The following is a 27,176-nucleotide window of genomic DNA, read 5'->3' as shown; positions in this document are numbered from 1 at the left end:
ATTTACTTAATTAGTTAACACATTACTATTATATATTAGGTGGTGAAAAAGAACAAGATTTACACATTCACTAGAACACACACATTCACTAGAAGAGTATTTCATATGCAGCATCACTTTATTTAGATCAGAATATGATGCAAGGTTTGTTTTCAGGATCTCTCTTCCTTGGTTTCTGAGCCAGAAGCCAAGAGTAAGGAAATTCCCTGACTTTTAGGGAAGACTCCCAGCAGCAGGGACCCTGCAGATGCTCATGTCTCTGTGTGGCTAAATTTTCTGGCAGTCCCTAAGCTTTCCAAAGGGTGTGCACGTAGAATGACACTTGTTAGATCACTGCATCAAAGCTGCTGGAGCTGGACAATATAGGGGGTTTGATCAGGGCAACCAGAGCTTCTAAGAAAGAATCAATCAAGCAAGCTGAAATAATGACAGGTCATTTCTATGATGCAGATAGGGTTTGGATTGGCACTCACTCACATATGGCTTCTGCAATTTCCATAGGAAAAAGCTTCCTTGTTTTGAACAATTTTTTTTTTTTTTTTTTTAAAGAGACAAGATTTGGAAAATATGCGCAACTTGATTGCATCCGTTCAGCAGGACGGTTTGATGAGACAATTGTATAATGGATCAAAAGCATAACTGCTGCTTTTTGAGGAACTGGCTGTGAGCATTGTATTACAGCAGGTGATACACAGATAGCCATAGCACTGTAGAATCACGATATGGTTTGGGTTGGAAGGGACCTTAAAGACCACCTTGTTCCCACCCCCTGCCCTGGGCAGGGACACCCCCCACCAGATCAGGTTCCTCAAGCTCCATCCAAACTAGCCTTGAGCAGTGCCAGGGATGGGGCACCCACAGCTGCTCTGGGCAGCCTGGCCCACCGCCTCGCCGCCCTCACAGTAAAGAATTTCTTCCATTCCCCCTCGTCCCATCACTCCAAGTGTTGTAAGAAGCCCCTCTCCAGCTTTCTTGTTGGCCCCTGTAGGCACTAGAAGCTGCTGTAAGGTCTCCCCGGAGCCTGCTCTTCTCCAGGCTGAACAGCCCCAACTCTCTCAGCCTGTCAAAATAAAATTATCTTGAGCTGACTTGATTTTAAAATAGTGATCCTATACTTTACAGAATTGTAAGGCAATTCTCTAAAAGAAAAAAAAAAACCCCAACAAAAACCCAGCATGCAATGTACCTATTTGCAGCAGACAGGTCAGCCTGGTAGGGCATATTTATAAGCCTTGACACAATATAATACTTAAGTTCTACAATCATTAAGGAAAAACTGAGCAATTACTGGTAATAAAGAACCTTTTTATTCCTACATGTAGCAACGTCCAGGAATGAAGTAACATATATATTAATGACTCCTATGACCCTGACAAAGCAGATCAACGCTGCCTTGAGGGACGAGGCAGTGCAAAGGGAGCAAACAAATGCTGCCCTGGGTGGGATCCCATCTCTGTCCCACCTGTCGACGGTTCCTGCAGCTGAACACACTCCTTGCATGCAACGCCAGATGGACGTGCTTTGCACAGTGCTATCTGGGCATGGAAAGAGGAAATGGTTGTTGCAAAAAACACTTGAGGACTTTGGCTTTGCTGACTTAATTAGTTTTCAGTGCTTTTAGGGAGTCCAGTTTAGCTTGCCTCTGTAAAATACAAAACAGCCTTAGTATATTATGGATTAGATTAAACTGGGATAAGGGGACATCTCGCTGACGTGCTAGTTTGTTTCAGTAACACACAATTTATGGTCTGATATAGATAAGAAAATACAGTCTGATAAGAAATAGAGATTTCTCCTTAATAGAATTTATATGGGGTCCATGCAAGGGCATGCAAGGAAGATGAGATGTGGATCAATTTGAAAATTTTATCTGGAATGCTGGATGGAGTCACTTTGATTTAGAAAGATATACAGTCTATTGTCCATATGGTCTTTTTTCCACATGTCCAGCACATGAAAGTTATGGCACGAGCTTTGAGGCATGGCTGCCCTCACGAATTGGAAATAGCTGATAGGAAATCCAGTTAACTTGAAATATGATTATTAAAAATTTGATGAAACTGGGAAAGTGGACACAGCACAGCAGAAGAATATTCCCAACAGCAGGTGTGCCCAGTAAGAGTCATCAGAACCAGCGCTGTGTTGGCCTGGGCTCGTAAAGGCATGGCACGCTTTGGCCATGTGTGGTACAGTAAACAGTAAAAAAAAAAAAAAAAAAGCGGCGCAGTTCTGATTCCCCAAAGTCAGGCAATTGAACAATGAAACTTGGACTGTGGTGACATCCACACTGGCTCTCCTGATGCATTTTCAGTGCAGGCACATCACCCTGTGTCAGATCAAGCAGCAGTAAGGGCAACGCCTGCATCTCCAGGCTCCCTGCAGCAGCTGGCCCATGATTAACAATTTAGCAGAAGTATATTGTAGAACCTGTTCATATCTCTCCTTTACTCACTGGTGACAAAACCTGGTACAATAAAACCTACTTCAGCAAGGCTGAGAGATTTCTAAGGCTGGATTTAGCAGGAAAATAAAATAAAAATGCCCAGGCGATAGCATAGCTGTGTAAGCACAGCAAGTGTTAGCTGCCTGCTAAAGGCAAAATGAGCTGCTGGAGGCGAGTAAGCCCTATGGCTACTGCCAAAAGAAAAGGATTAAATAAGACCCTGGGGTCTCTGCAGGATTCGGAACTGAGCAGAATTCTAGGTGCTAAGTTATTAATTTTATGAAGCCCGTTAATGCCAAAGAATCAATTAAATGCCAGACATGTAAAGATGTGGGAGTAAACATCCTCTCTGGTGATGACAGGGAAGTTCTGCACGTCATTTCAATCACCCATGACTGACTTTCCTTCACTTGCAGGTCCTCACTAAGCATGTATTGATCTCACCACATTGATAAAAACCTCCGCTTATTGATGTCAGTAGTTCCATCAGCTGTTAGAAGCAGTTTCAAGTATAATTAATCAACTTCAAGTAATTCTCATTTTCTAATGTTTAGTCATTGTTAGTGATGTTAACTATGAATGACATTATTAACCCTCAAATACTCAGAACTGAAAAATCCTCTGTCTGGCATACAACAGATTACTAGATTTGCATTCACTTGGATTTTTGCCACCACGGATCAGTAAATAAGATGAGGCTCCAGAGGAGCCAGCAAGTGAATCTAAATTACTAAACAACACAAACTACACTTACTTAGTAAGAAATGCTGAGGAAAACATTATGATCTAAGCTGCCTCTGTCACAGGGTCTAAGATACATAACTCTGTTACAGTGAGCTCCCTCGGGGCTAAACGGTCACAAACTCCTCTCCTAAGCATCAGGTGCCTGTAATTTTCCTTCAGATATTAGGATGTTGGTCACTTCATCTTACAGGGGAAAATTATTCACACCATCTTCAGCAGCTGATAGCCTTTTGAGAAAAAAGAAACTAGAGAGCAAACTCTTCTCTGGCTGGTCTACTTTGAATCAAATATTCAAATATTTGTTGGAGCAGAAAATAGAACTCAACTTCTCCTTCCTCACAGAATTACTAAATCTTAGAGTACTCATCATGCTTTCCCTCTCCAGCCCAAACACTAACAGCACTGTTCAAGCTACAACATCTTATGTGTTAGGGACAAAGCTCAACTGTCATATACCTGCTTTTTGACAGTTACGATAATCTCCCTGAAGATAAGAGATGTAATTCCTTCAGGAAAACCAAGGATCTGAGTTCTGATCACCCAAATCTTCCTGAGAATTAGATGAATAAAATGCCTATTTTGTGAATTCCGGTAAGACAAAGAGAAAAGATAGAGATCACAAAACTCTGCAGTTTAAGGCAGTATCTCTGTGTATGCACACAAAAGTTGAGGGAGAATTGAGCTAAAGAGAGAGCAAGATATGTGGAGTTGCTCCAGATGTAGTTTGACTGGACCTTACATTTTACAATTCCATTTCCACACCTCAACGTGTGTGTCTTTATATTCAATAGTTATTTATCCCCTTTTCTGGGATGCAGCTTAAATCTGTTAAAACACCAAGGTACGTGAATCAAAAGCACTATTGATTATAAACATTATGTATGGTATATACTGCTATTTCTCACATTGTTTAAGTACAGACAAAGCAAATAAAGAGAAAAAACATCACAAATGAGGAGCAAATTCAAACCTTTGAATTAAGGCAGGTGTAACAGTAGACACAGTAGCTCAGAAATACTTACCAAGGAGAGAGGCTCCACAGGTTCCTCCGTTCTGGCAGTAATTGTAGCAATGGTTAGTTTCACACCTTTCACCGGAGTAACTTGGCCAGCAGTGACATCGGGGCTCCCCCTTCTCATTTATAATGCACTTCCCTCCATTTTCACAGCTTAATTTACAGGTATCATCTGCAGCAAGAGCACACACACAGAGTTGTTTTCAACAATCCTACTTTGTGCAACTGGCAAAACAGAACCTTGTGCCTTAGATTGAGCTCCAGATCTCTGTCGGTTGAGGGTGGGATCACTTCTCAAAATGGAGAAAGTAAGCTATCACTTCTTCACTTCTGTTTCCAGTGCTAGAAAAAAAGATCCACCTGGGAGAGCATCACCCCTGGGAACCCGCGCCCTGCCGAGCAGGAGACCGCCTGCGGAATTTGGGCTTCATCCCAAGGGCACCACCAGGAAGTTAAGACTCCTTAGGATCTAAATTAGTAATGGCTACGAATCCAGTTTTGAAAGTATCCTTCCTAGTTCAAGAAATGAAAAACTGAATCCTGGTTTTACCTGGGGCATCTCGGAAAACTTCCCAGTCATTTTCTGGTGACCTCGGCCTTTTCCTATTTGCTTTTTGGGATCTCTGTGCCACTCTTTTTATTAAGTAACACCCTTCTTACCTAAACCCTACCCAAAATATTTGAAAAAAAAAAATTCAGCTTTTAAATCCTTCTCAAAAATTGGTATTTGCATACTAACTTGTTGCTCCTAAACCATATTTTTTGATTTATTCTTTTTCTTATCTGCTCCATCTGTAAAATTACTGGGAAGAGATACTGCCTGCTGCTCTGCTTTCACCAAGTGCTTATGGCAGCAGTGCCACTGTCTTGGCTGTGAGGTACAAGGTGACACAAATTCTGATTAGGCCAGATTCAACCTGTCTATAAAGCTGTTTTGCAATTAGAGTTGTGCCTGTCTTGGAAACACTTTGAAAAATAAATCTTTATTTCTTTCAGCGAACAAGATATAAAATCATTCAACGACACCAAGAAATTAATTATAGACTAGCATGCATACAATGCTCAAACATCCCAATAACTGTAATCCTAGAGAAACAGACAAGCGCCTTTCCAGCCCAAACCATGCTTTCAGCAATAAGACTTTTCATTTCTTGCACAACAGAACAACACCTGTGAAGCCAGAGTGCTTCCTAACTAATCCAGCATTTAAGCACACATGGCTCTTAACAAGAGGGATACCACAGAACTTTTCAGTAATACATCCACCAGCTCCAGATGTTTTGCTGAATTAATTTGTTGTAGTTAAAGACTAATGAAAAAGAGGCAAGGCTCACATTTGTCCCATATTTGCTGAGGTCTGACGTTGACTGATATAGGCACACCAACTCATTTTTTTGATGTTGAAAGCAACAATATTGTAAGTGCAGAATTTAAGAATGTCACATATCCTGTAGTGGAACAGTTCACTCCAGCACAGACTCAGCAGATCCTGTACTTATAGTTGCACTAATTTATAGTTATAACGTTGTCCTGCCTGTGTACAGCCCTCCTCAGCAGGCTCTGACCGAGTTCATGGCCAGTGCTGAGATGGCACAGATATGTAACCTGGGATCAAACCTAATTCAACAAAACATCTGGGAACTGATCATCTTTCAGACAACTGCACCTCTCAAATTAAGCTGAAACAAGAAAACAAATCTAAAAGTTATCGTGGGGGACCGGCTGGCACATCGCTACTTCAGGTGTTTTACAACAGAAAATATGGAATACCATATGCACTTCATTTTTTTTGTATCCACCCTGCATATATACATCTGCTGTAACAAAGCTACTTTGTATTTGGGAGTTTGTGGATGCGTCGGTGTTTTCTTTATTTGGGCGGTTCATTAAATCCTTTGATGTTCCATGAACCATTCTTCAGTTACTCATTAGAGAAGTTGTTTAAATGTATAATGTAGCATATCTTATTGGAGAGAAGGTCTATTTTTGTTTCGCTTACCTTATCTGTTTTACTTATCATTAGTCATAAGTTTATAGAGCAGAACTTGGTAAAAACAGAATAAATAATACTGAAGTACAGGGAAGTGCTCATTTCTACAAACCTTTCTGATAGCACATTAAAAACATTCTTTTCTAGAGCAATTCTGCAGAATTAAGACATAACATTTGGCAAAAAATAGGGAAGTTAAGAGACTGAATTAAAAGAAAAACAGAGTATCAAACGGCATACTTCAAACTGTAAAACATGAACTACAGACTTGAAAGGTACCCTAACCACACCAAGAAACACATGCCTTCAATATTGTCAGGAAAACATACAGAGCCAAAAATTGCCAACAGTAGTAATTTTCTAATCCAACTGACTTTCAAAGATTGGGACACTCACGTCTTAGAGTATTAAAATGCAATATATATTATAACTTTATGCAATGGTCAACTAGAAGTTTTCCGGAAAAAACAAAAGTTTGTAATGCTTTGTATCAACATAGGATTATTAAAATACACTACTGATTTTATCCTCTATAAAACACTGTAAATTCAAGAGTTTCAACACAAGTCTAATATGAAACAGAAACGTTACTACAACAATTCTGGAATTTAAATAAGCTAAGAAACAGAATTGAAAGATGTAATGGATAAGCCAGTTTTATAATACTATGTTAGACTTTAACAATATGGGGGATTTAATTCTGCTACTTTGTTGTCTGAAGGTAAATACAAGAATCAAATTACTCTTGCTGATTCACATCAACTGAATAGAAAAGGGGATCAGGTGCCTTTGTGTGGGAGACAGGAGCAGAATGGTCCTGTAGGAGACAGGAAGAAAAAGAATACCAGAGAGAAACACAGAAGAATTGTTATAAGAAGCTGAATAGTCTTAATTTGAAATACTGAATAAAGACATCTGAAAGAAAAGCTAGCAACAGCTCTAGTAAGTACCCACTCTTGGAACAAAGTTTACCAAGAAAAAAAAAAAGGAAAAAAAAATTGGAAAAGTTTCTGTCTGGAGTCAATTCAGTACTGCTCTAAGCTTGCTGGAACTTGGACTCAAAAACATCTCAACTGCTCTTTTCACTTCGGAAATGACAGAAGTAAATAATTTCACTTGATATCCTACTCCCAGTGTAGTTACTGGATCTCTCTAATGGAAAGGGTTACAGGTAAAGTAATTTTATATATGCTCTCCTAGTCTGGTTATTTAATATTCTGCTGCCTTAATCTGCCTATTTCAATCTTAATATATCTTTAATAAAGAATCAAATAACTTTGATTTGCTTTTCTCTTATGTTTTTCTTCCTGCTGTGACTGTTTGACGCAAACATTAATGGACTTATGGCTTATTTGCTTAATCTTTGACTCTTCCCTTTAACTAAAAGTAAAAGGAAAATCTTACACAAAAGTCATGCTGATAAAGCAGCAAAACAAAGTTTTGGGAACTCTACTGGTATTTTTTCCTTCACTGAATCAATTTTTTGATATTCCACCCCTCTCCCTCAATCACATACACACCCCTTCCTCTTTTATTGCCACTTCTGTAATGACCTTTTCATTCCTCAGAAAAGCACTTCTTCCTTTTTTCTATTTTTTTTCCCTTTAAAATATCCACTGATTTCTGGACCAGGCAGTGAAATGGAGAGATGATGCTACAGAGCACAAGGTTCATGAACTACACTCTTCAGGAGAAGAACTGTTTCCCCGCCCAGGTAGAAAATACTCCTCTCATGGGCCATAAAGTTATTTGTCCTTGCCTACCCTTCAGACAAGGGTGTAGCTCATGCCTCAATGAGCTGAATGCACCTATTGAAGACAGAGTGCAAAGTTTTAATGTTATGGTAGGGTTGCATAAATCTTCCTGTCCCTCCATATGAGGCTCTTACCCTCTGCCAGTTTCCCCTATGCTGAAATTTATCAGGACAAGTTTAAATCCCCACTGAATGCTGTAAGCTAGATCCTCCTTTTTTTTTTTTTTTAATTTCTTCTTTTAAAATTCTGTTTGCTTTACAATTTTAAATGTTAGAGAAGGGCTAAGAAAAGGATGTACAATGAGAAAAACCTAACCGACACTTGCTGTAATGTAACCCATTTTCTTCTGGCCTGGGAAATACAGTCCCTGCAGTAACCCCTTTGTAAATACAAAAGATAGGGCTGTAAACAAAAGAGTATTTTTTTTCTAACCAGAAACAGATTTCTGTGACAGTACAGCTCCCAGAGGCAGACTTTGTGGGTGAGAAGGGAGGTATAGAGGGATTAACCCCTACATCACCAGCCAAAGCACTTGTTCTGCCTGCTACCTATGCGTGCAGCGGGCAAGTCCTCACAGGAATGTGCTGAAGGAAACACTGTGACTACAAATCAAATGTTTCATCTCAATTCAGAAGCAATGTCAGATCTGAGTCTTTGTTAACTTTTCTCAGGCTTTTCATTCAGCCAAGAAAGCACAAATATTCCCTTCCTAAAATGAAAGTGATAAACATGCAGCCCCAGCACACGGAACTCTTGGAAGTGTTCATTGCTCTTGCTTATTCAGCTGTGCTACACACTCTTTTCCTTCAGTGTAAGTCTCTGTATTTTCATCCTCTCGGTATGTTGTTAGCTTCATAGTGCTACAGGCAATTAGATACAATAAACCTAATGGATGCAAATCTGACGGTCTCTTTTAGTAAAATGAAGTGGTACTCTACCCGTTAGAAAACTAAAAGAGCAGCTTCTAAGCTGAAAAAGTCAGGTCTGCTATAGTCAATAACCAAACCACAAAAGAACTGTGCCCTGTCAATCATAACTACCTAGGGAGAAATGAAATGGAAGCTTATCTAAGAACACACAGGAACTCACTTTCATTTTGTTATAAAACCATTCTGATTGATACAATACATATATGTTGTAATAACTCTGGCTTGAGAAAGCCAAATCGAACCTAAAAGTTGTTTCTCATCAGTTGTGCGAGATGCTGGTGAAACAGCTGTCTGAAGCAACCTGTGTTCAGTCTTACAGAAAGTCACAGAGGATTCAGTATTTAGAATTCCTCACGTAGGACTTACGAAAAAAATCAACTCAATGGATCAAGCCAGTAGTAATATCATGCAGAATTCCCCAACAATCCAGTGAATGAGAACCTGAGTCAGTTTTCTGGATATAGTCACAAGAAGCAGAGCAAGACTGAGATTACCTCCCAGTCGCCAGCCATAAGGTACACAGGCTAACCAAAAATTGTACAAAGCATGCAAGGCATCCTTACAACAGTCATACCAAAGCCTACCAAAATGAGGAATGGCATAATAATATTTCAGATAACCATTTTCTGTTGGAAGGCATTTTTCACAAGGACAGAGACAGATGCACTGTCAAAACAGAACCTTCAAACACGGACTCTCCTGGGGACACTATTCAAGACAGATGGGAACTGGAGATGGCTGTCTCATTTTGACTCTGCCAAGTCACAGAAAACTACTACTAGCTTCCCAACTACATTTTAAGAGACCCAAAACACTTAAAGACACTAAAAAGTACTATGAATGTTTGATATACTCCTGTTTACTACTGCAACTTGAATTATGTGTTATTCAAAAAGTACAGTTCAACACACCAGCTCCTGCTGTCCACAATTACTACTAACATGCAAAACTAAAAGACTTCTTAGATGACTTGAAATAGCTACCATGCAAGTACAAAACAACCAGCACACCTCACTCTTCTATTGCTACATGAATGACATCCACTAAAAGAGACTTTAAAAGTTCAGTTTTCAGATCTGTAAATCAGTGGCAATGTATTTTTGAACACATGAAGTATAATGTATGTAAATTATTGTAACCTACCCACTGTACAGCTCCTGCATTGTGATCAAGCCAGTAACAAACTCAAATGAATACATCAGTTAATAAATGTTTCACAGGCATTCATTACTCAAAATAAAATCTTCTGGATTTCATTCTTTTAGGGACAAACCAGAAGACCACCAAAATCAACAGGAATATTTCAATGGACTTTGAATCAAGGTTTTACTGCAGACCAAGAAAAAAATTATGACTATATAACCTTGCTTTAGATTAACGTCATATCACTCTTCAACAACAGGTTTTGACAGCCATGTAAGGCAGGAATTGCTGGTTTGGGTTACTGACATCCACAACTGTGCAAAAAATGCTCTGAGACAACAAAGACAATATAACACCAGATTTAAACAAGCTGAATGTATGCGGTTTGGAATATTTCATACACATTTTCTAGCTCTTCATCAGAAAAGGAAAGGAAGACTACAGCTCTTATTTCTTTATTCCATGCTGTATAACTTTGTAAAGTTATAGTTATAAAGTAAAGTTGTAAAGTTATAGTTATAACTTTATAAAGTTATATAAGAAGCTGGTTTAGAAATTGTCTTTTGTTTGCAGGCTGTTCATGACCTATTAACGGCAAGTGGGTTTTAAGCCAGCCATTAATTTCAAACCTGTATTAATTCACAGTGCTGATCTTGAGGGCAGCTCTGATCCTTCCAGGAGTCTCTCCTGATCCTTGGAAGCCTAAGTGTACTGTCAGCATGAGACAAACATTTACATCCACATCATAGTTTTTAAAAAAAGTCAAAATGGTGCAAAGCCATACACTTGTTAGTGTGCTATGACACTAAGGTTCGTTTAAATTCATAATTTATAAACTGTGAAGCTACAAACCCGGCAATCTACTATTACAAAAATAACATAAAAGAAAAAAAATGTGCAAAAAAGCCTAGCCAGACATTACTTGAAATGTAATTGCAATCAGAAAACTAAGAAACACTTATTCAACAGCCCTTTAAAAAGGTATAACAGATACTGCAGTTGTGGGAAGATACTGAAAATTATCAATATATTAAAAATGCTTCTCTAGGTATTTTCTATCTATCCATATAAATTTACAGCTGGCAGTGAAATAATTTTAAAGCTTCTTCAGATCTTTCTCTAATAAAAACATACCTTCCTGAAAAACCTACCACAGTGTAATCCTTTGCCCCACTAGTAAAACTGTAGCATTCCTGAAATTATGGATTCAAATTACTACCAATCACCAGTGAAAAACAATATTCTTTTATTTTTCCTTTCTTCAACACCTAAGCAGTAACTATGGGCCATTGGAAATAATTTTTAAGTGGTACTGTATCAGCAGAAAGTCTTGACAAGTGTCCATCCCAGATGAACGAAGAGCTGGCACCTGGAAGGGCAGGGAGGGTGGAAGCTCTCTGCAAACAAAGGGTGTTTAGACTGATTTGTCTCAAGATTTAAAAAACTTGTACAGTATAATAATGCTTTGTATTACATCTACTTCAGTGACATCACTTCTCCCCTAACAGTGGAAATTGTTGTAAAACAGCCGTAAACTACTTGAGAGTTCTGAAACTATTACATAAAGACACGTGAAGAAGTATTCAGCCAAGGCTGTACAGTAATAAAACATTCATTTACTGTATTTTTGCAAAGGCACCATGTAGTACATAAAAGTTGATGCTGTAAATGCGTTGCATACAATGTACTGCTACGTAAGAAAAAAAACATGAACGGGTTTGTTATCTACTACAAGTTTCCTAATATTGTTTAGCTCTCTAAATTATTCTTAAATTTCTTGATACAGAAAGAGAAATGCTGCTAGACAGGGTAGCTTTATTAACAACAAATCATAACCCACTAAAACACAGTTGTGTTAAATCCACGTTTAAAGACTAGGCAGTATAAATAGGTGAGATTTTCTCCAAAGAGTGATGACATTTCAAGTAAATTAATCGCTGTATTCAGCATTTTAAGTACTGAGGGTCTCACACTTCTGAGCCTAGAATAAACCATTACAAAAACATCCCAATACATTCTGGCTTCTGATACACATAAGAACTCCTATGATTTCTAGAACTTTTTAACATTGAAGCTGGCTCGGAATTCATTCCAGCATTCTGACCACCTTAGGTTTGGCCTCAGTTAGAGTGGGAATAGTTTTAGAGTACTTAATAATCATCTTCTATGGAAAAGAAGATTTCCTCCCCCCTTAAATATAGCAAGCACTTAGTAGCTCTTTTATCATGCAGTCTGGTTCCCTGTGTCTTGATATTAGTCATTATAGATGTTACTAAAGATAGTTAGAGATAAAAATATTTCAGGGTGGTTTTTTGTCTTTTTTCGCCTGTTCAAAGTCATTATTATTCACTATGTTGCTCTTACTGCCTTTTGACTATTGCTGCAGTCTAAGCAGAAGTGTTTCTTGATGGTCTTTAAGGTTAGTTTTTTCTCCTGAATGGCTAATGTTTAATTTGGAATCCAAAATGCTTCTGAGCTTTTTCAAACTTCTTTTGGTTGAGATATATACACATTCACTTTTAAATATCATCTTTTATCAGTTCAGCTGAAAGCTCATTTTTCATTCTGATGACTAAAACAGTTGTTTTGAATCAGGGATTCTGCTGCTTCATATTTCATTTCCATTTCAGATAAGCAATACGTATATTGAATAACATCACAAAATTCTTCACTTGCAGACAACCTAGCCTTTGCAATGACAGAAACTGGACAGCTGTTTATTTTCTGGTTCTCGTGAGGTTTTCAATACCTACCTAAGAGGCTCTGATCAATGCACGTTCCATTCACCAATGATTTTCCTTCTGGACAAGCACATGTTGCACCAGAAGGGTTGAGTAAGCAGATGAATTCACATGTCAGGTCCAAGCATGGATTAGGCACTGTTTAAAAAGAGAAAATATTAAAAATATGTGGGGTGTTTTGTTGTTTTGTTGTTGTTGGTTTTTGGTTTTCGTGGTGGTGGTGATTTTTTTTTTTTTTTTTTAAGAATTACACCATGTTCTAGAACTAGGAAAAAATAAATAATCAGATACAAAAATTCTGATACACTTCCAGTTTCCAGGATATCAACAGCCTGAAGTCAGTGAACACATCAACTCAAATGGCAGTATAAGACTCACACCAGGATAGAATTTATTCCACTAACAAAAATCGTCTTGGTAACACCTCATCTGGTTGTGGCTAGAGGTATTTGTATTCAGTTCTCTTTTAAACCTCATTTACAGTGCAGGTACACAAGGCAAGCGTTTGCCCAATGTCCTTTCAAATGAGAGAAAATGCATCACCAAATCTAAATCAAACTTACATAAAGAAATATGACTGGATATATTTTCAGTTTGTAAAATCAGGCTCCGTTTTATATTTATAAAACTTGATTCCCTTATTTTCCCCCCCTGAGGTGGAAAAATTCCCCCCTTGCTCAATATTCAGTTTGAAGTAATTATGCTTACTCACAGTCCATTTGTTTGTAGCGGTGAAAAATCAAGGCACTTTTTGCTTTATCAACATCCACGCTTAGATATTCCACAAGGCTCCTGCCAAATTTGTGTACTCTAAATGCACCATTTTTAGGACCTGCTCCATATATGTAATCCTCAAAAATGTCAATTCTGTGTGGATGCAGTAAACCTTAAATAAAAATGAAGAATAAATACATATTCATATTCAAATTATAACCAACTGTTTTAATAACAAATTCAGCTGCGTTACTGCAATTACTACCTAAAGACATTCTTATTCAGAAAGGTTGGTTTGCACCCACAAAGATTGCCTTTATAAAAGCAATCTTCTTAAAATGATCTTTTCCCATACTACAAGCAAGTAAAACCTGAAGTTTCATGTCAGCTTTCCACACAACGCAGCCTCAGAAACTGATTGATTATTAAACAGTAGGGAAACCCTACAGTAACAACTCGCTAATTGGAACATACTAACTAGAAGTATGGGACAAGGAAGAAACAGATTATTTTGCTGTACATAAAAAAATAAATTCTGATAAAGCATTTCTTCATCTCCTCAACATACTTGGAATGTAGCTTTCATACTACACTCATTTTAATTCATAATTATAGCAAATGAATGCAAAATAAAATGTTAAAACTGTATAAATTCATCATTTTTAAGAGCTACAAGGGCCAATCAGACCACACAGTTGGATTTCGTATGCACAGCTGGATTTCCTGTGCACACCTGGCTGTAGAATTTCACTCATTTACCCACGTAAGAAGGCAATAGCTTCTGACTAAACCTTCTTTCCCAGAGATGCATCTCCTCTCGAAGCCATGAAGAAATAGAATTTATCATTCCTTATGATACCTTGTTCCTACTATTATCCCCATTTACTGTAAAAATGGTTTTATATTTCATGTGTATTTAGTTTCAATTATCAGCCTTTGTTTGTTCCTATGGTTTTCCACTCTATCAATACTTAGAACTGACTATGTTATTCCACCATTTTATTTCAATAAAAATACTTTTAATTCATTATTTTATGCTTGCTTAATTACATGAGTTGAAGTCTTTAATCTCATTGCCAAGCAATTTCTAAATTTCCCCAATTTTCCTTTTTCTATCTCTCTTAATTTTTCCATAGTTACTACAAATGTCAATGGGAGATAAAAGGTGACATTGCTTTAGTGATCTTGTATTTCAGTATTAAATGCTACGTATGGAAGCAAAAAAGTTCCTGTGCTCCATTTTCTCCTTTATAAACCCCAAATCTGCTACATTTGGCACAGTGTAGTATATTCCTTTCAGGCTATAAATTATTTTGAAAGTCAACAGTTTACACATGTTCTATCCTGTAGCACTGTTGTGTCTTTTTTTTTTTTTTCTCCCCTTGAAGTATAACCTCATGTTTATTCTTAAAATATGAATGACTATTCAGACACGTTAAAACACAATCTAGGCTCTCTGTCAGTCTTCGTACCAGCCACAACACTGAGCACGGCATAAGCAAAATACGTATTTTGCGATAGATTACAGCCTGGCCACCATGAAATAGTATAACCAAAGGAGGTGCGAGAAAATTTATGAGGAGTCGTCACTGCCTTCCAAAATCTCATCGGGTATCTGCACAGAACGGTTCAGGGTTACAGAAGGTTGTAGTCAGATCCCTGCACTCAAAGTGATCCTTCTTCAAACGACTATTTCGATGCATACTGACCCAATTGTGAAATTAAATGTTATTAAACCAGAATAAGTTCATTTAAATCTGGTCCTCCTCAATTTGGATTATGGGAGAGGTTTTTTTAGTATCTTTCAGAACCCTCTGGTGCATTCCAGATCATTAGTTCAAGCACCCAGTAGCACTGGATATAACATGATCCCGATGAAACTCCAGTGCCAACTGGCCACTAGTAAATCCTCCCAAAAAGCAACTTCCAAATTTTTAATTTTTTTAATGTGTTTCTCTCTTGTCTACTCAAATTTCATAAATGGTTACACATATTATCAAATTGTTAAAAAGCCAACACACAATTCTATAAAAACAATGGTTACACATATTATCAAATATAATTGTTAAAAAGCCAACACGCAATTCTATAAAGACAAAGTTTGCTTAACCAGAATCTGTTTTCTTTTGAAAGGAACTTCCCTCATTCACATTCTGTTAGTAGAAATGTGTGATTACTTACTGACCTGAAAGCCAAACACATTATTTTTCCCAGAATGGATTCAGGTCAACTGTTCTACCACCTATACAATTCCTGTGCAGTGCAGACAGCTCTAATTTCTAACTGGTGATCCTGTTGCTATGTAAGTCCAAGGGAGGCCAAGTGTAAATATTAATCACAATGTTATTTATTAATACTCAAGTTAAAAATTTTATAACAAACATGGACATTTGCACATATCTTTTTTCCCTTAAAGTAACTTTGTCAGATCATCCTAAAGCTAGAATTATCTTATCTTAAATATCTGTTCCAATAATATCTGAAGTATTACCTAACAAAAGCAACAAATATTACTTAATAATCACTGCCTACATAGTTTCTCTGAATAGTGAAACTTCAGCCAAATGAAACAGAAATGCCACATGAAAGCTCTCCGTACCTTGTTTAGTGCTCACAGACACAACTGAATCTGACCCATCAAAAAGAACGCTGCCAATAACAGACAATTCAAAATCAGCCCAGAACAAACGCTGACTGAACTGATCAACCGCAAGACCTACAAAGAAAATAAAGGTCAAGTAGATATATAGATTTTGGAAAAAAAATAATATTTTTGTGTAACTGTACATTATTATATCATTCACATCCTTGTGAACACAAAATATGGCGACAACGAAAAAACATGACTGGAAACCAAGGAGAATAAAATATAACACCTTCTGCTTAAACCTTCCCCTTGAGGCAACCATGGTTTTTTGCTTTCTTTAACTTACTCTTCCGAGGTCAGTACCTTTTCAAACCCATTATCCTCAGCAGGTAGGGATATATAACAGGTGGGAATTAAATATAGAATCTAATCCTGTAATTTGCTCTAACAACTAAAAATCTATTATGTCAATATATTTCTAAGCAGAAGCATCAGTGTGACCACACGTTAAAAATGAGGCATTCAGATCTCACAGGGTCTTCCGAACCTCTCCTGTTTCTACAAGTATATCACCGCAGGGGTTTTATCACCAATGCTTCACATGCAGTAATTACTACAGAATTAAAATTCAGATTATTTTAATTACATTAGTGCTGCAAGACTTACAACAGCAATATAGACAGACATATACATTCACGTATATATGAAAAGAAAGCACAAAAGTGACTAACTGAGGGCACAAATAAGAATAAAAGATAGATAACATTGTGACTACCCAGCCTCCAGGCAATAACTACATAGTTAAATCAAGCAGTCCATGTTTCATAGAGGATGATTAAATGATTAATATGGCATTTTAGGTCATGTCAAAAGCTTCAGACTGAAAAAAAATCTTGGAACCATAAAGTAATTTAATTCTGAGCTTTTGAAGTTGTAGTGTATTTTTAATAATAATGGGGAAAAGTATTTTTCTTCCTATTTATGTAAGTAGGTAAGTCAGAAAAAATACATCAAAAGAAATTATACATAACAGCAAAAATACTTATCTTAAAGTCATAAATTAATCAGCTACAGATAGATGAGAAGAAATGGAGGAAGTCTGCAGTGAAGTATGTTTACATTTGCAACCCCATTTAAAAAAACCTTTTTAAAAGAAACATTGGTATTCAGGCATACAGGTAAAGAGAATAATTTCTGGTAAAAGATAATCACAATGTGTCAGCTCTGTGTGATACATGGTACCTGTAAGGGGGAATATTTTAGAAGCAGTCCCCATCTTCAGCTTTAAATTATTCTTTTCATTTTAATAAGAATACTTAAATAGCAAATAGTAAATAAAATCCTTTGTTTATATTTCACAGTACCAGAGATAACAATGTAAAACAGTATTTATCTTTGGTTTATACATACAGCATTTCTATGATAGTCATTTTTATGTAAATCACGTGAAGTCTAACCAAAATTGTCAAACGCTCACCTCTTCTACTTTAAATAGTAAAGGTATTGTATTTAGTAATAGATTTAAAGAGCAGTGGAGTACAAATCTTTAGTAAAATGTTAAACTTAATCTAAACAATAGCAGTAAAAGTCTCATTTTGGAGAAAAAATTAAAGGCTTGGACTCTTACTTTGCATTCCCTCTATGAAGACACGGATCTGTGTGAAATACCTGACAAAAATTAAGATTCCATAAACATCTGCTTTCTACCATGAAGTGAAGAAAGCAAAGCATAGAAGGATGCCACAAAAGTGTTTTCAAGGCAGTAAGTACAGAAAATCTGTAGCATGGCAAGGCATTTGTGAAATTCCCTCTTTGCAAAGTCTGCTTATTTTTGGTAACTCTGCTAATTTTTTAATTTTCTTTTTATTTATCCTTATAAGGAGACAGAAGTCTGGTTAAATGTTTATATGAAACTTTTCTATATAAAATATAACAAGGGAAATTTTATGAAGAAAAGCTCTTGCAGTTCTGCTTCTGGTCAGGAAAGAAGTAAATACTTGCATTTTCAGATAATCTTTATACCATTGCTACCTACAAAATTCAATAAATTCACTAATCTAAACCTTATGACCAAAAAAAGTGTGTGTAAATACCCTTTAATGATCAAGGAAGTGGTGACTGGCTCTGTAGGACATAACTTTGTAAATCAACCAGACTGATAATAAGAGCCTAAGCACGATTCCAGCATCTAGAACTAAATCTAATGATTTGTATATCTGATATGTTCACAACGTTTTATATAAGTTCAGTAAAGAATACATAACAACTCTGATCAACATAGAATTCTGTTGTCTTTCTGTCTGAATAATCAGAAGATTCTTCCCGAATTTACTACTGATGGTAATTGTTATTGTTATCACCATCTTGCTTTTTACTTGCCTAAGGAGCATGAGCTTCCTCTCCTCAAAGCTTTCCTTATCATACATGTAATTTCTGAAGTTGCTACATTTCAATCTAATCAATGTCAATAAAGAGTGTTTCCTTTAAGGGATGAGTATGATTTGCATACACATCACCATAAGCCCACCTTAGCACGGGACTTAACAGTCTGTGAAAATATTATTACTTGTTGCTGTGATAGTGGCAGCTCCTGAGATGATTAAATATTCAGACAGCATCCTCCTGAAAGAAGCCTACATTTCAATAGATATGCGTACTAAAGTTGGACAAACTCTAATTTACAATGCAATAATAACAAATTATCATTGTAAACCTGGAGAAACATCAAAGATCTCATGAGAAAATGGATCACGAACAAATCATTTGTGGTTTCAAGACAGAATGCTGCTATTTAAGAGAGACAAATTTTATTCTGGATTTATTATTTCCTTTGTCATAAAAATTACTTTTAACCTGCCAATGGAGTCTTAATGGTAATTCACAAGATCTCAGCATGTACTGTCAAACTTCAAAATAGACCTGTAAAATACTGAGATAATTGAGTTGCTTCTTTGAATACCTAAATCTTGTTTTATACTATTCCGCAGCGTATTCAGGAATGTAACTAGAATACTCAGTGAGATTTCAAACGTGTTCTTAAAAAATGTGTCTCAAAACTAACTGGTGTTCGCTTAATTGATTTGGCTTGTTCAGTGTTATTGAACAAATCATATTTTAACCGATTATATATAGTCCTTTGATACTGCTTTGTGAAATCATCATGTTAAGCTTTGTTACAAAAGTTTAAGTCATATTAAGATGTATCATTTGAAAACAAAACTAAGAATTTTATTAGCAACGGCATATGAATAATCAGAATGAATATTTTAAGAAGCTTTTATCTGCAAACTGAGAAACTGGAATTCAGCCAAGATATTTCTTTGAGTTAGCAAGTGTCATATAATTAGGAAAAATGGATAAGCTATATACCTGTAGGTCTTTGTAAATTCTTTTGAACCAATATCCTTCTCAGAGTACCATCCATAGATGATTCCTCTATGTGAGAGCGATCCCCAATAACTGTCCAATACATCATCCTAGAAGTATTAAACATAAAAAATAAGCTGGATGCCTATACAGAACCTCAAAACACTTCACTGACATTAAATGATTATGAGCCTTTCAACCTAACTGAAAGATGAAAGATCCTGATTTACACACAGGTAAATTGGGAAGGACAGTTAAGTAAATGACTTGAAAAAGTTTAGACATTTGTAAACATAATTTTATTTCTCTATTTTGCATTTTTGTTTGAATTACTAAAACAGAGTAATGTTGCAACATACATACCCCTTTTTGGGATTTACAGCAATTGCATATGGTTCTCCCGCCATGCTTGTAAGGAGCCTGGTACAGTTAGGTCCGTTCAATTGACCTACATTGATGGAGTATCTCAGACTAGTCCAGTGCGTTGTGTAGTAGCTGAACCAATGCATTCTGGAATGATCAGTCCAGTAAACGTTTCCAGCAACCCAGTCAACAGCAATGCCCCTAGGTCTTTTGAATTCTGGACACTAAAAGGAACAGATGTCAAAGTCAGATTTATGGAAATGAATACAGCAGCTGTATTGTCAAGGATTTATGCAATGTTTGGCAGTTAAGTAAATTTTACCATTAACATGGCAAAATATTTTAAAACACTGTATTGGAAAGACACCAATTCCACCTGTAGGAGATAAGCTCTAAGTGATCTGCTGACAGTTCTGTTCAATGCAGAACAGTTCAAACCTGTTTTCTCAAGCCTAATGCTACCTACAATAACAAAAAGACTCTTGGGCATGAACTTCTTGAACTACTGATACTGAAGCAACTAGCTGTTACTTACTGTAATTCAAAAGCAAAGGAAAAGGAAGAATTAAGATTATATATACAGCTACTATAGTCCGTGCAGAACTATGGTGTGATGTCCCACCCCATCCCTCAGTGAAAACAGTGCTCGAGACCATCCTGAGGTGTGGCTGCTCAGCCGTCTGCCAAGGATAAATAAAACCGCTGCATAAAGTTAATTCTGCATTCTGACCCATACTAGCACGCAATTGCAAGGAATTCTTTAAGTGTTTCTCTTCCCTTCCTAGTAACTGCTTCCGTGTTCCACCACCAATTAGAAGCAGAGTTACTGCAATATTCAGCTTCACGTATTATAATGTGACTGATTATAACTTCACAATTCTAAAATGTAGTATCCCTGTCATGATTTCAGTTATCGTTAAGGCCTAGATCCCCAAAAACGGTTGTAAGGACAGAAGTTCGTAAAGCAAATAGGAGTTACCAATGAACAAGTTTCTCTAAAGTTTACTAGCATTCCCTCAAATAGTAAAAATCTGTAAAACAGGTCTAGCCAATCATTTCTAACATGAATGCAGCATACCATAAAAGAGAAAAGAAAAAAAATCAAAGACCTGCATGAGCTAAATACATATGCAATTGTTTGCCTGTTTACCTATAATGACACCAACTTAAATTATGAAAAAAAAATGTCTAATCCTTGACAAATGCAGTAATGGAATGCTACTAAGCTACATAACTGAAAAATCAGGAAAGAAAATCCTTGTTTTCTTCAGGTGTCAGAGTTCCCTAATACCACAAAGACATTTGTACACTAGTTTCATCATAAAATAAAGGTCATTTCATTCTCTAGGTAAAATAATAGGACTGCAAGGGTGAATTTAGATCATTGCTCATAAACATTTAGTTCTGCAAAAATGTCACAGAATGCATGTTCTAGAGATATTCAGAACCCTGACTTTCTATTTAGATGAGTATTAAAGCAGCAAAATCAATCACTGCATTTACAAACAATATTTCTTTAAAAACAGGGCCACAGTGATATTTATTAAAGTTAAACAAAATAATGTATCGTAATTCCTTGTTATGAAATTATGATACTGGTGGCATATGCTGCCAGAAATACCAAAATTTTTATTTTATTTTATTTTTTAATAAATGTAGCATTTGCATGCAATAACTTTTTTCTTTGTTACATTATCCAAGCAACATTCCTGTAAAGGACAAGATACCCCAAAATGTAGGTATTTTTAGTTAAGCATTATTGTATTTTTAATCACAACTCCTTTTAATTCTGGGCAATATTCAGGCAACTGTGTCAAGAAGCCCCTCATACCTGCAGATCTCCAGTTACTACTTGGGAGACTGCAAGGGTTAATGGTACTGGTTTACAATGCTGAAACAAATATTCTTTTAAAGGGAGGGCAGCTGTCATGGGCAGCACAGCCCCTTGCCTGCCTTTGGACTGTTCAAGAACCACTGTGGACAGTAAGACTGGTTTTTTTTGGAGCCTGGTAAGCACGTGATGGGAGTTAGCACGTAGAGTGAGAGACAGCTCCCAAAAAACTGGTAGTAGAAGCAGATGAGGCAAAGGGACATCCTAAAAAGATCCTGGAGCAAGGTTGGGTTGCTTACTAACACTGACTTTTTCTCATTCTTGTCAACAGCACAAGAGAAGTGAAATTTCAGTAACACTGGGGTGCATATTAAAGATCAAATGAACAAGGAGACAATCAGAAGAAATGGAAAGGAGCCATCTGCTGTTAAGAGATTTAAAAAAAAAAAAAAAAAAAAGAGAATAAAACCTACTAGCTAATGCCATGGCTGTGTAATTCTCAGTTGTGTTCATTAAGTTTCAGCCCAGCTACATCATATTTCGGATGTCTTATGCATCTTCTCATACTGTCTAGGAAAATTACTTACTGTAAATGAGCTTTTATCTAATAGCTTATTTGGATTATGTTAATTTTGAAGAACGATTTTGCATAGAGAATAAGGATGGAAATACAAAATCACATTAGTATTTTCTACAGTTATTTTAGCCCACTTTGGTGCTAAATATAACATACTACAACTTATTAGAAAAATTGGGGTTTGAAGCTTAAACACCTTTTATAGCATGGTAATCTCTGCACAACTACAGACCCTGTCAGCTTGGTGACTTCTGATCAGAACTGCTGCCTACCATAAAACCTGTTTTAAAGGTAAGGAACTGAAAAAAAAAAAAAAAAAAAAAGAAAAAAAAAAAGAGCTGCAGTCATAAAAGCTTGGACCTGGAAACCATTTTGATATAATGTTAGGTTACAGAAAAATTTTCAACCCCTGAAGTTGAGTTTGACAGCAGAAAACATGTACACGTGCAGCAGGAACCCGTCCGTGACCTTGCAATGCTTAGCATTTTACCACAGAAAGACTAAATTACAAATCTAATTTATACCATTAGCACATGTGAAGTGATATTTTCTCTACTTCAGAGAAACTTGGTACGACATTGGTGTGGAATAAAGTAAACCAATGATTTCTTGTTGCTTAAAATATCTTCATTAAAAATAAAACATTATCTAATATATTTGGAACAGTAAAAATAACTGAGAAACAATAAGACTAGAAAACTTTTAGACTTTCACGTGCAGACACAGAGAATTTTCCTCGACAGACCAGCAGCCCGGTTCACCTAAGCACTATTTCTGTTACATAAGTAGGATCATTTAAAAATCCCAACCAGTTGATTCCAGAAAGAGAGGGTCTCTCCTAAGTACATAAACTTCACCCATATAGAGCTATAGCTTTAAGGTAAAACAATAAATTAACGCTATTTAGAGAAAACAGTCTAGAAATTGTTTCCGTTCACAGTGATACGCTGAATTTCACAGCGGCCTGGGGCAAACACTGGGATATATTGGATATCTTGCAAGAGCGGTTAAGGGTCTCGTTAAGCTCTCAGAACACTGAGGCTGGAGCGAGCTGCTAATATACTGACTGGATACACTACAAATCCTACGCTTTTCTTCCTGTTATGCCATACAATTATTTCAGTGTTCAGCTTTGTGTCCTCTTCCATGAAAAACATCACCTGAGTTCAAGTGTCAAGTTACTGTGTGTCGAATAGTCATTCACATAACTAATACATCTCTCCCCAAGGATTATGTCAGTAAACAGCTGCACATGTTATCACCAATTCATTTATACAGTCTTAATTCAATTGGAATGCAACTCTTCTCTGCACCCGCCAATAAACTCTGAAAGTTGATACATACTATTTCCTTTAACGCTTCAGTTTGTACCAAGCTTAAACCCTTTTTCGCAGAAAAATACAAGAGGTACTTAAAGGTATTCTCTGAGGAAGACTCTTGATATGCTAATTCCACGGAGCAATTTCAGTTGAGATGGATTTTTGCATTAATGCAATTACCTGAAAATGCAGGTGACTTTGTTCAAGTTTACTGTCCTGATTTACATATCAAAGTCTAGATATAAAAGTTATAATGTAACCTTTGAAAACTTCTCCATCAAAAAACTTGGGCTAAATTAAGGAATTCTCAAGCTTTTCAACACCGAATTTAAGTGACAACATTACAGCAATGCTATAAAACCAATTAACCTACTGATCAGTTATATATAAGGCAATAATATTTGAGTATTCATAAGATAACGCTGAGAAAATATTCTGAATAGTTTAGCACAATGCGAAGTAAATGTTTTACAAATATAAATGAAATGTGTTCAAGATATATTCAGATACAGTCTGTGCATTTTCCACCTATTTTTTGGTAAGAAGCTTTGGATGGCTTGGACCAAGAATCTTCATGAGCATCTGCCTCTACTGAAGAGGCAGGGGAAAATGATGCATAAAGCAAAACGTAATTTTCCCAATAGTTTTGAATTAAGAGGAACTGACTAGAAAGTGTACTTTGTATAGTAATGTAATGGTAAACAGACACAAAAAGCAAAAAGTATTTCCGTACTTCAGAAAAATAATCGTAATTCTAAGAACACTTTATCTTTTTTAATTTAAATAGGGAGACAATGTCAAATCAGCCATGAAAAATTCAATCCCTGAAGAAGTCTCCAGGAAGGTTATGTTCAATTTTATGGACCTGTAAGCAGGTGTAGATCCATTAGAGAGGCTGTTGGTCAGCAGACTACCCTTATCCTTGCAAAAGACACCTGCATATTAACCAAGAAGAAATAAAATAAGCAACAACAACCCCTCAAAAACTTCAATTTCACAAGATTTTACAAGTTCTTTTCTAATAATGAACTCCATACAGAGATATGTCTGTCAGGATTTCTTAGGTACAGGTATCTGCAACATTTAAATGAGAAAAACAGATCACAGTAGAATTACTCCGTATCTTCAGTACAGAGGTTATCCAAACATCTTTTCCCAAAACACAAATGGCACACCTGACCTACTAGAAATGCTAGGAATAATCTTCTGCTTTAGATCTACTTTATATACACTTTCTGTCACCAAAATCTAGACCCCTGTTTTTCTGGGCAGGTGGAAGCGTGGGTTTTTAACCACTCTGTCCATATATATGCCATCACAGACACCAGGTATCGTCAGTGCCCATTGCTGTCTGCATCCCCAGGATTTTTGCCCTGCTGGCATCAAAAGTCAGGAATGTTGTTCATTTGCAAAGGAGATACCCTTGAATAAAAGGTACTGAGAAGTGATTTCAGATTCGGTGTAAGAACTGAATGATACCTGAGAGATTAGCCTACTGTCACCACTGCTGGCGATTCCTACATTCATGTGAACATACAGTCATCACTGTCACCTCTCCTACATTTAAGGAAACAGCCACACAGGTGTTTTTTCTAAGCTGATTTATTATTGCCCAAGAAAAAATTAAAAATTCTCCTTTGCCATCACATTTAATAAAAAGTAAAATAAATAACTAACCTCTAAATTTACGGCATTATAGAAACACCAATGTAAGGATCACATATTTATCTTCAATTCAGCACTAACACTTCCTTGAGAATTTTGTAGAAATATATTAGGCAAAATGAGTATCAATCAGCATTTATTTTATTTTCAGGTAAAGCCCACTTTAAATTACCGTAGGTTATAAAAATCCACTTTTCTGCTGTGAAGTGCAAAATTACATTTATGCTTATTCAAAAGAAGATTTTGGATATGCAAATTATATTCAGTTCAACATAGAAATGTTTATTGTTCTGACTTTTAAATATTTGTCATAGCTTTACCGATATTATGGTTTATATGGTCACTATAGAAATGAAGCTTGTCTTTGACCTATATACATGTTCTGCCTTCCAAGGATTTGAAATTCATGCTTTTCTTTAAACCACATGTTGCATATATAGGTCTATTATATTCTGTCTTGTCTCCCTTAAAATACAAAATCTTGATGCTATAGAAGCTTGGAAAGATTGTAACACACTGGTTATTTCCCTGTGGAAAACTTTAAAATACTACAGTTGTGTGACCACGTCTGTCAGTCTTGAATGGAAAGGCATTAGTAGACATATATACAACTTGAATAAAATCATTCACACATGGACATCTTAATTTATTAAATCAGCACATGTTATTATAGATAATCAGAACAGAAAGGTATATCAAAATAAATTTGCATCATGTAATCTTTGATTTTGATCACTTACTATTAAGCCACTGTTACTTTGCCTTCTCTCTCTATCGTGAAGTTTTCTGTAGAAAATCCCTCCTGGATTAAATTGAGTACTCCAAACAATCATGTCCCCTTGAAAATATGCATCCATTCCAGTTATCCTTGAATTATGTTCAATATGTGATATTTGCTGATGAACATCACTGTAGTTGAATGGATATGCAAAACCCAGGATGTCAGTGTCATTAGCAACATAGAGAACTTGATCTTCAGAGCCTAGGGATTATTATAATGAAACAAAAATAAGGTAAATGTCAACTAATGCAAAATCAGTGCTTTTCACTCAAGTAGCTTCTTGGTGTTTGTCTGGTAAATTCCTATGTTAAAATTACTTTCTGACTGCAAAAACACTCACACATACTGGGTAGTAAATGCAACTCTTCATACTCTGACACCAGTATATTGTTTCAATGAGTTGAAGCTCACACTGTGACACCTAAAACTATATTTTAAGGAGTATGTAATATAAGAATTTGAACACTTTAAACATAAAAAAAAATAGGGGATATTATGTATTAAGCCCATATGAATCGCTACATCTTTTTTTATATGGATGTTGTATCTAGATGATCATAAATGTATATATTAAAGGAACACAAAGTTGACAATAAGAATTATTTTAAACTGCTCAATCGGAAATTAGAAATGGAAACATCCTATCTTTAGTGAAGGAAGCAAAGTTTTGAAATGGATTGCAACACAAGCAAACTGGACCAAAGCTGCTACAGAATATGTGCAGCTGTGTCTTCTATCTCCTCATTTCAGATAGTGAACATTTATAGGTACCTCTGGATGAGAGGTATTTACGAATAGCTAGTTATAATTTTGATTCATATGTTGCAAAGTACGTTATTCACAAGAAAATGCTCTCTGGTATCTATTCATTAAATTTTGAGAAAGTTTGAAATCTGCTGGATATATTAGAATGTATTTGCAATTTTTTAGTTTTCCAATTTGTATCACATTTATCCACTGAGACTCAACTTATAATAATGTCTGTCCAACACATTTCCTCCTTGTCAGTATGAAATACAACAACAAAAAAAAAAGTTCCCTTGCTCCTGCTAAGTACGAGAAGAAACAGGATTTCCATTAAAGTAAGTATCAATGTGGGAAAGACATACACATTAACTGTATTACAATAGAAACGAAGCTTGCGAAGAATTCAGAGGTAGGATAATGATTCCCAGAGTTTTAAATTATAAGCCCTCAGAATAATGTCTGTGCTT

General features: G+C 36.2%; 1 protein-coding gene across 1 annotated transcript in view; it reads right to left on the bottom strand.

The window, feature by feature from the left end:
• The window catches only part of LRP1B (LDL receptor related protein 1B), a 379,972-nt gene that overhangs the window by 36,265 nt on the left and 316,531 nt on the right, over positions 1-27,176 (bottom strand). The window contains 7 exon segments of the mRNA XM_037398644.1: positions 4,210-4,374; positions 12,772-12,897; positions 13,472-13,645; positions 16,073-16,189; positions 19,430-19,536; positions 19,790-20,013; positions 25,922-26,163. Of these exon segments, the coding sequence (XP_037254541.1) occupies positions 4,210-4,374; positions 12,772-12,897; positions 13,472-13,645; positions 16,073-16,189; positions 19,430-19,536; positions 19,790-20,013; positions 25,922-26,163 (1,155 nt within the window).

The sequence above is a fragment of the Falco rusticolus genome, chromosome 8 (genome assembly GCF_015220075.1).
Source record: "Falco rusticolus isolate bFalRus1 chromosome 8, bFalRus1.pri, whole genome shotgun sequence".
Taxonomy (NCBI): domain Eukaryota; kingdom Metazoa; phylum Chordata; class Aves; order Falconiformes; family Falconidae; genus Falco; species Falco rusticolus.
This window is presented reverse-complemented; position numbering and strand designations above follow the sequence as displayed.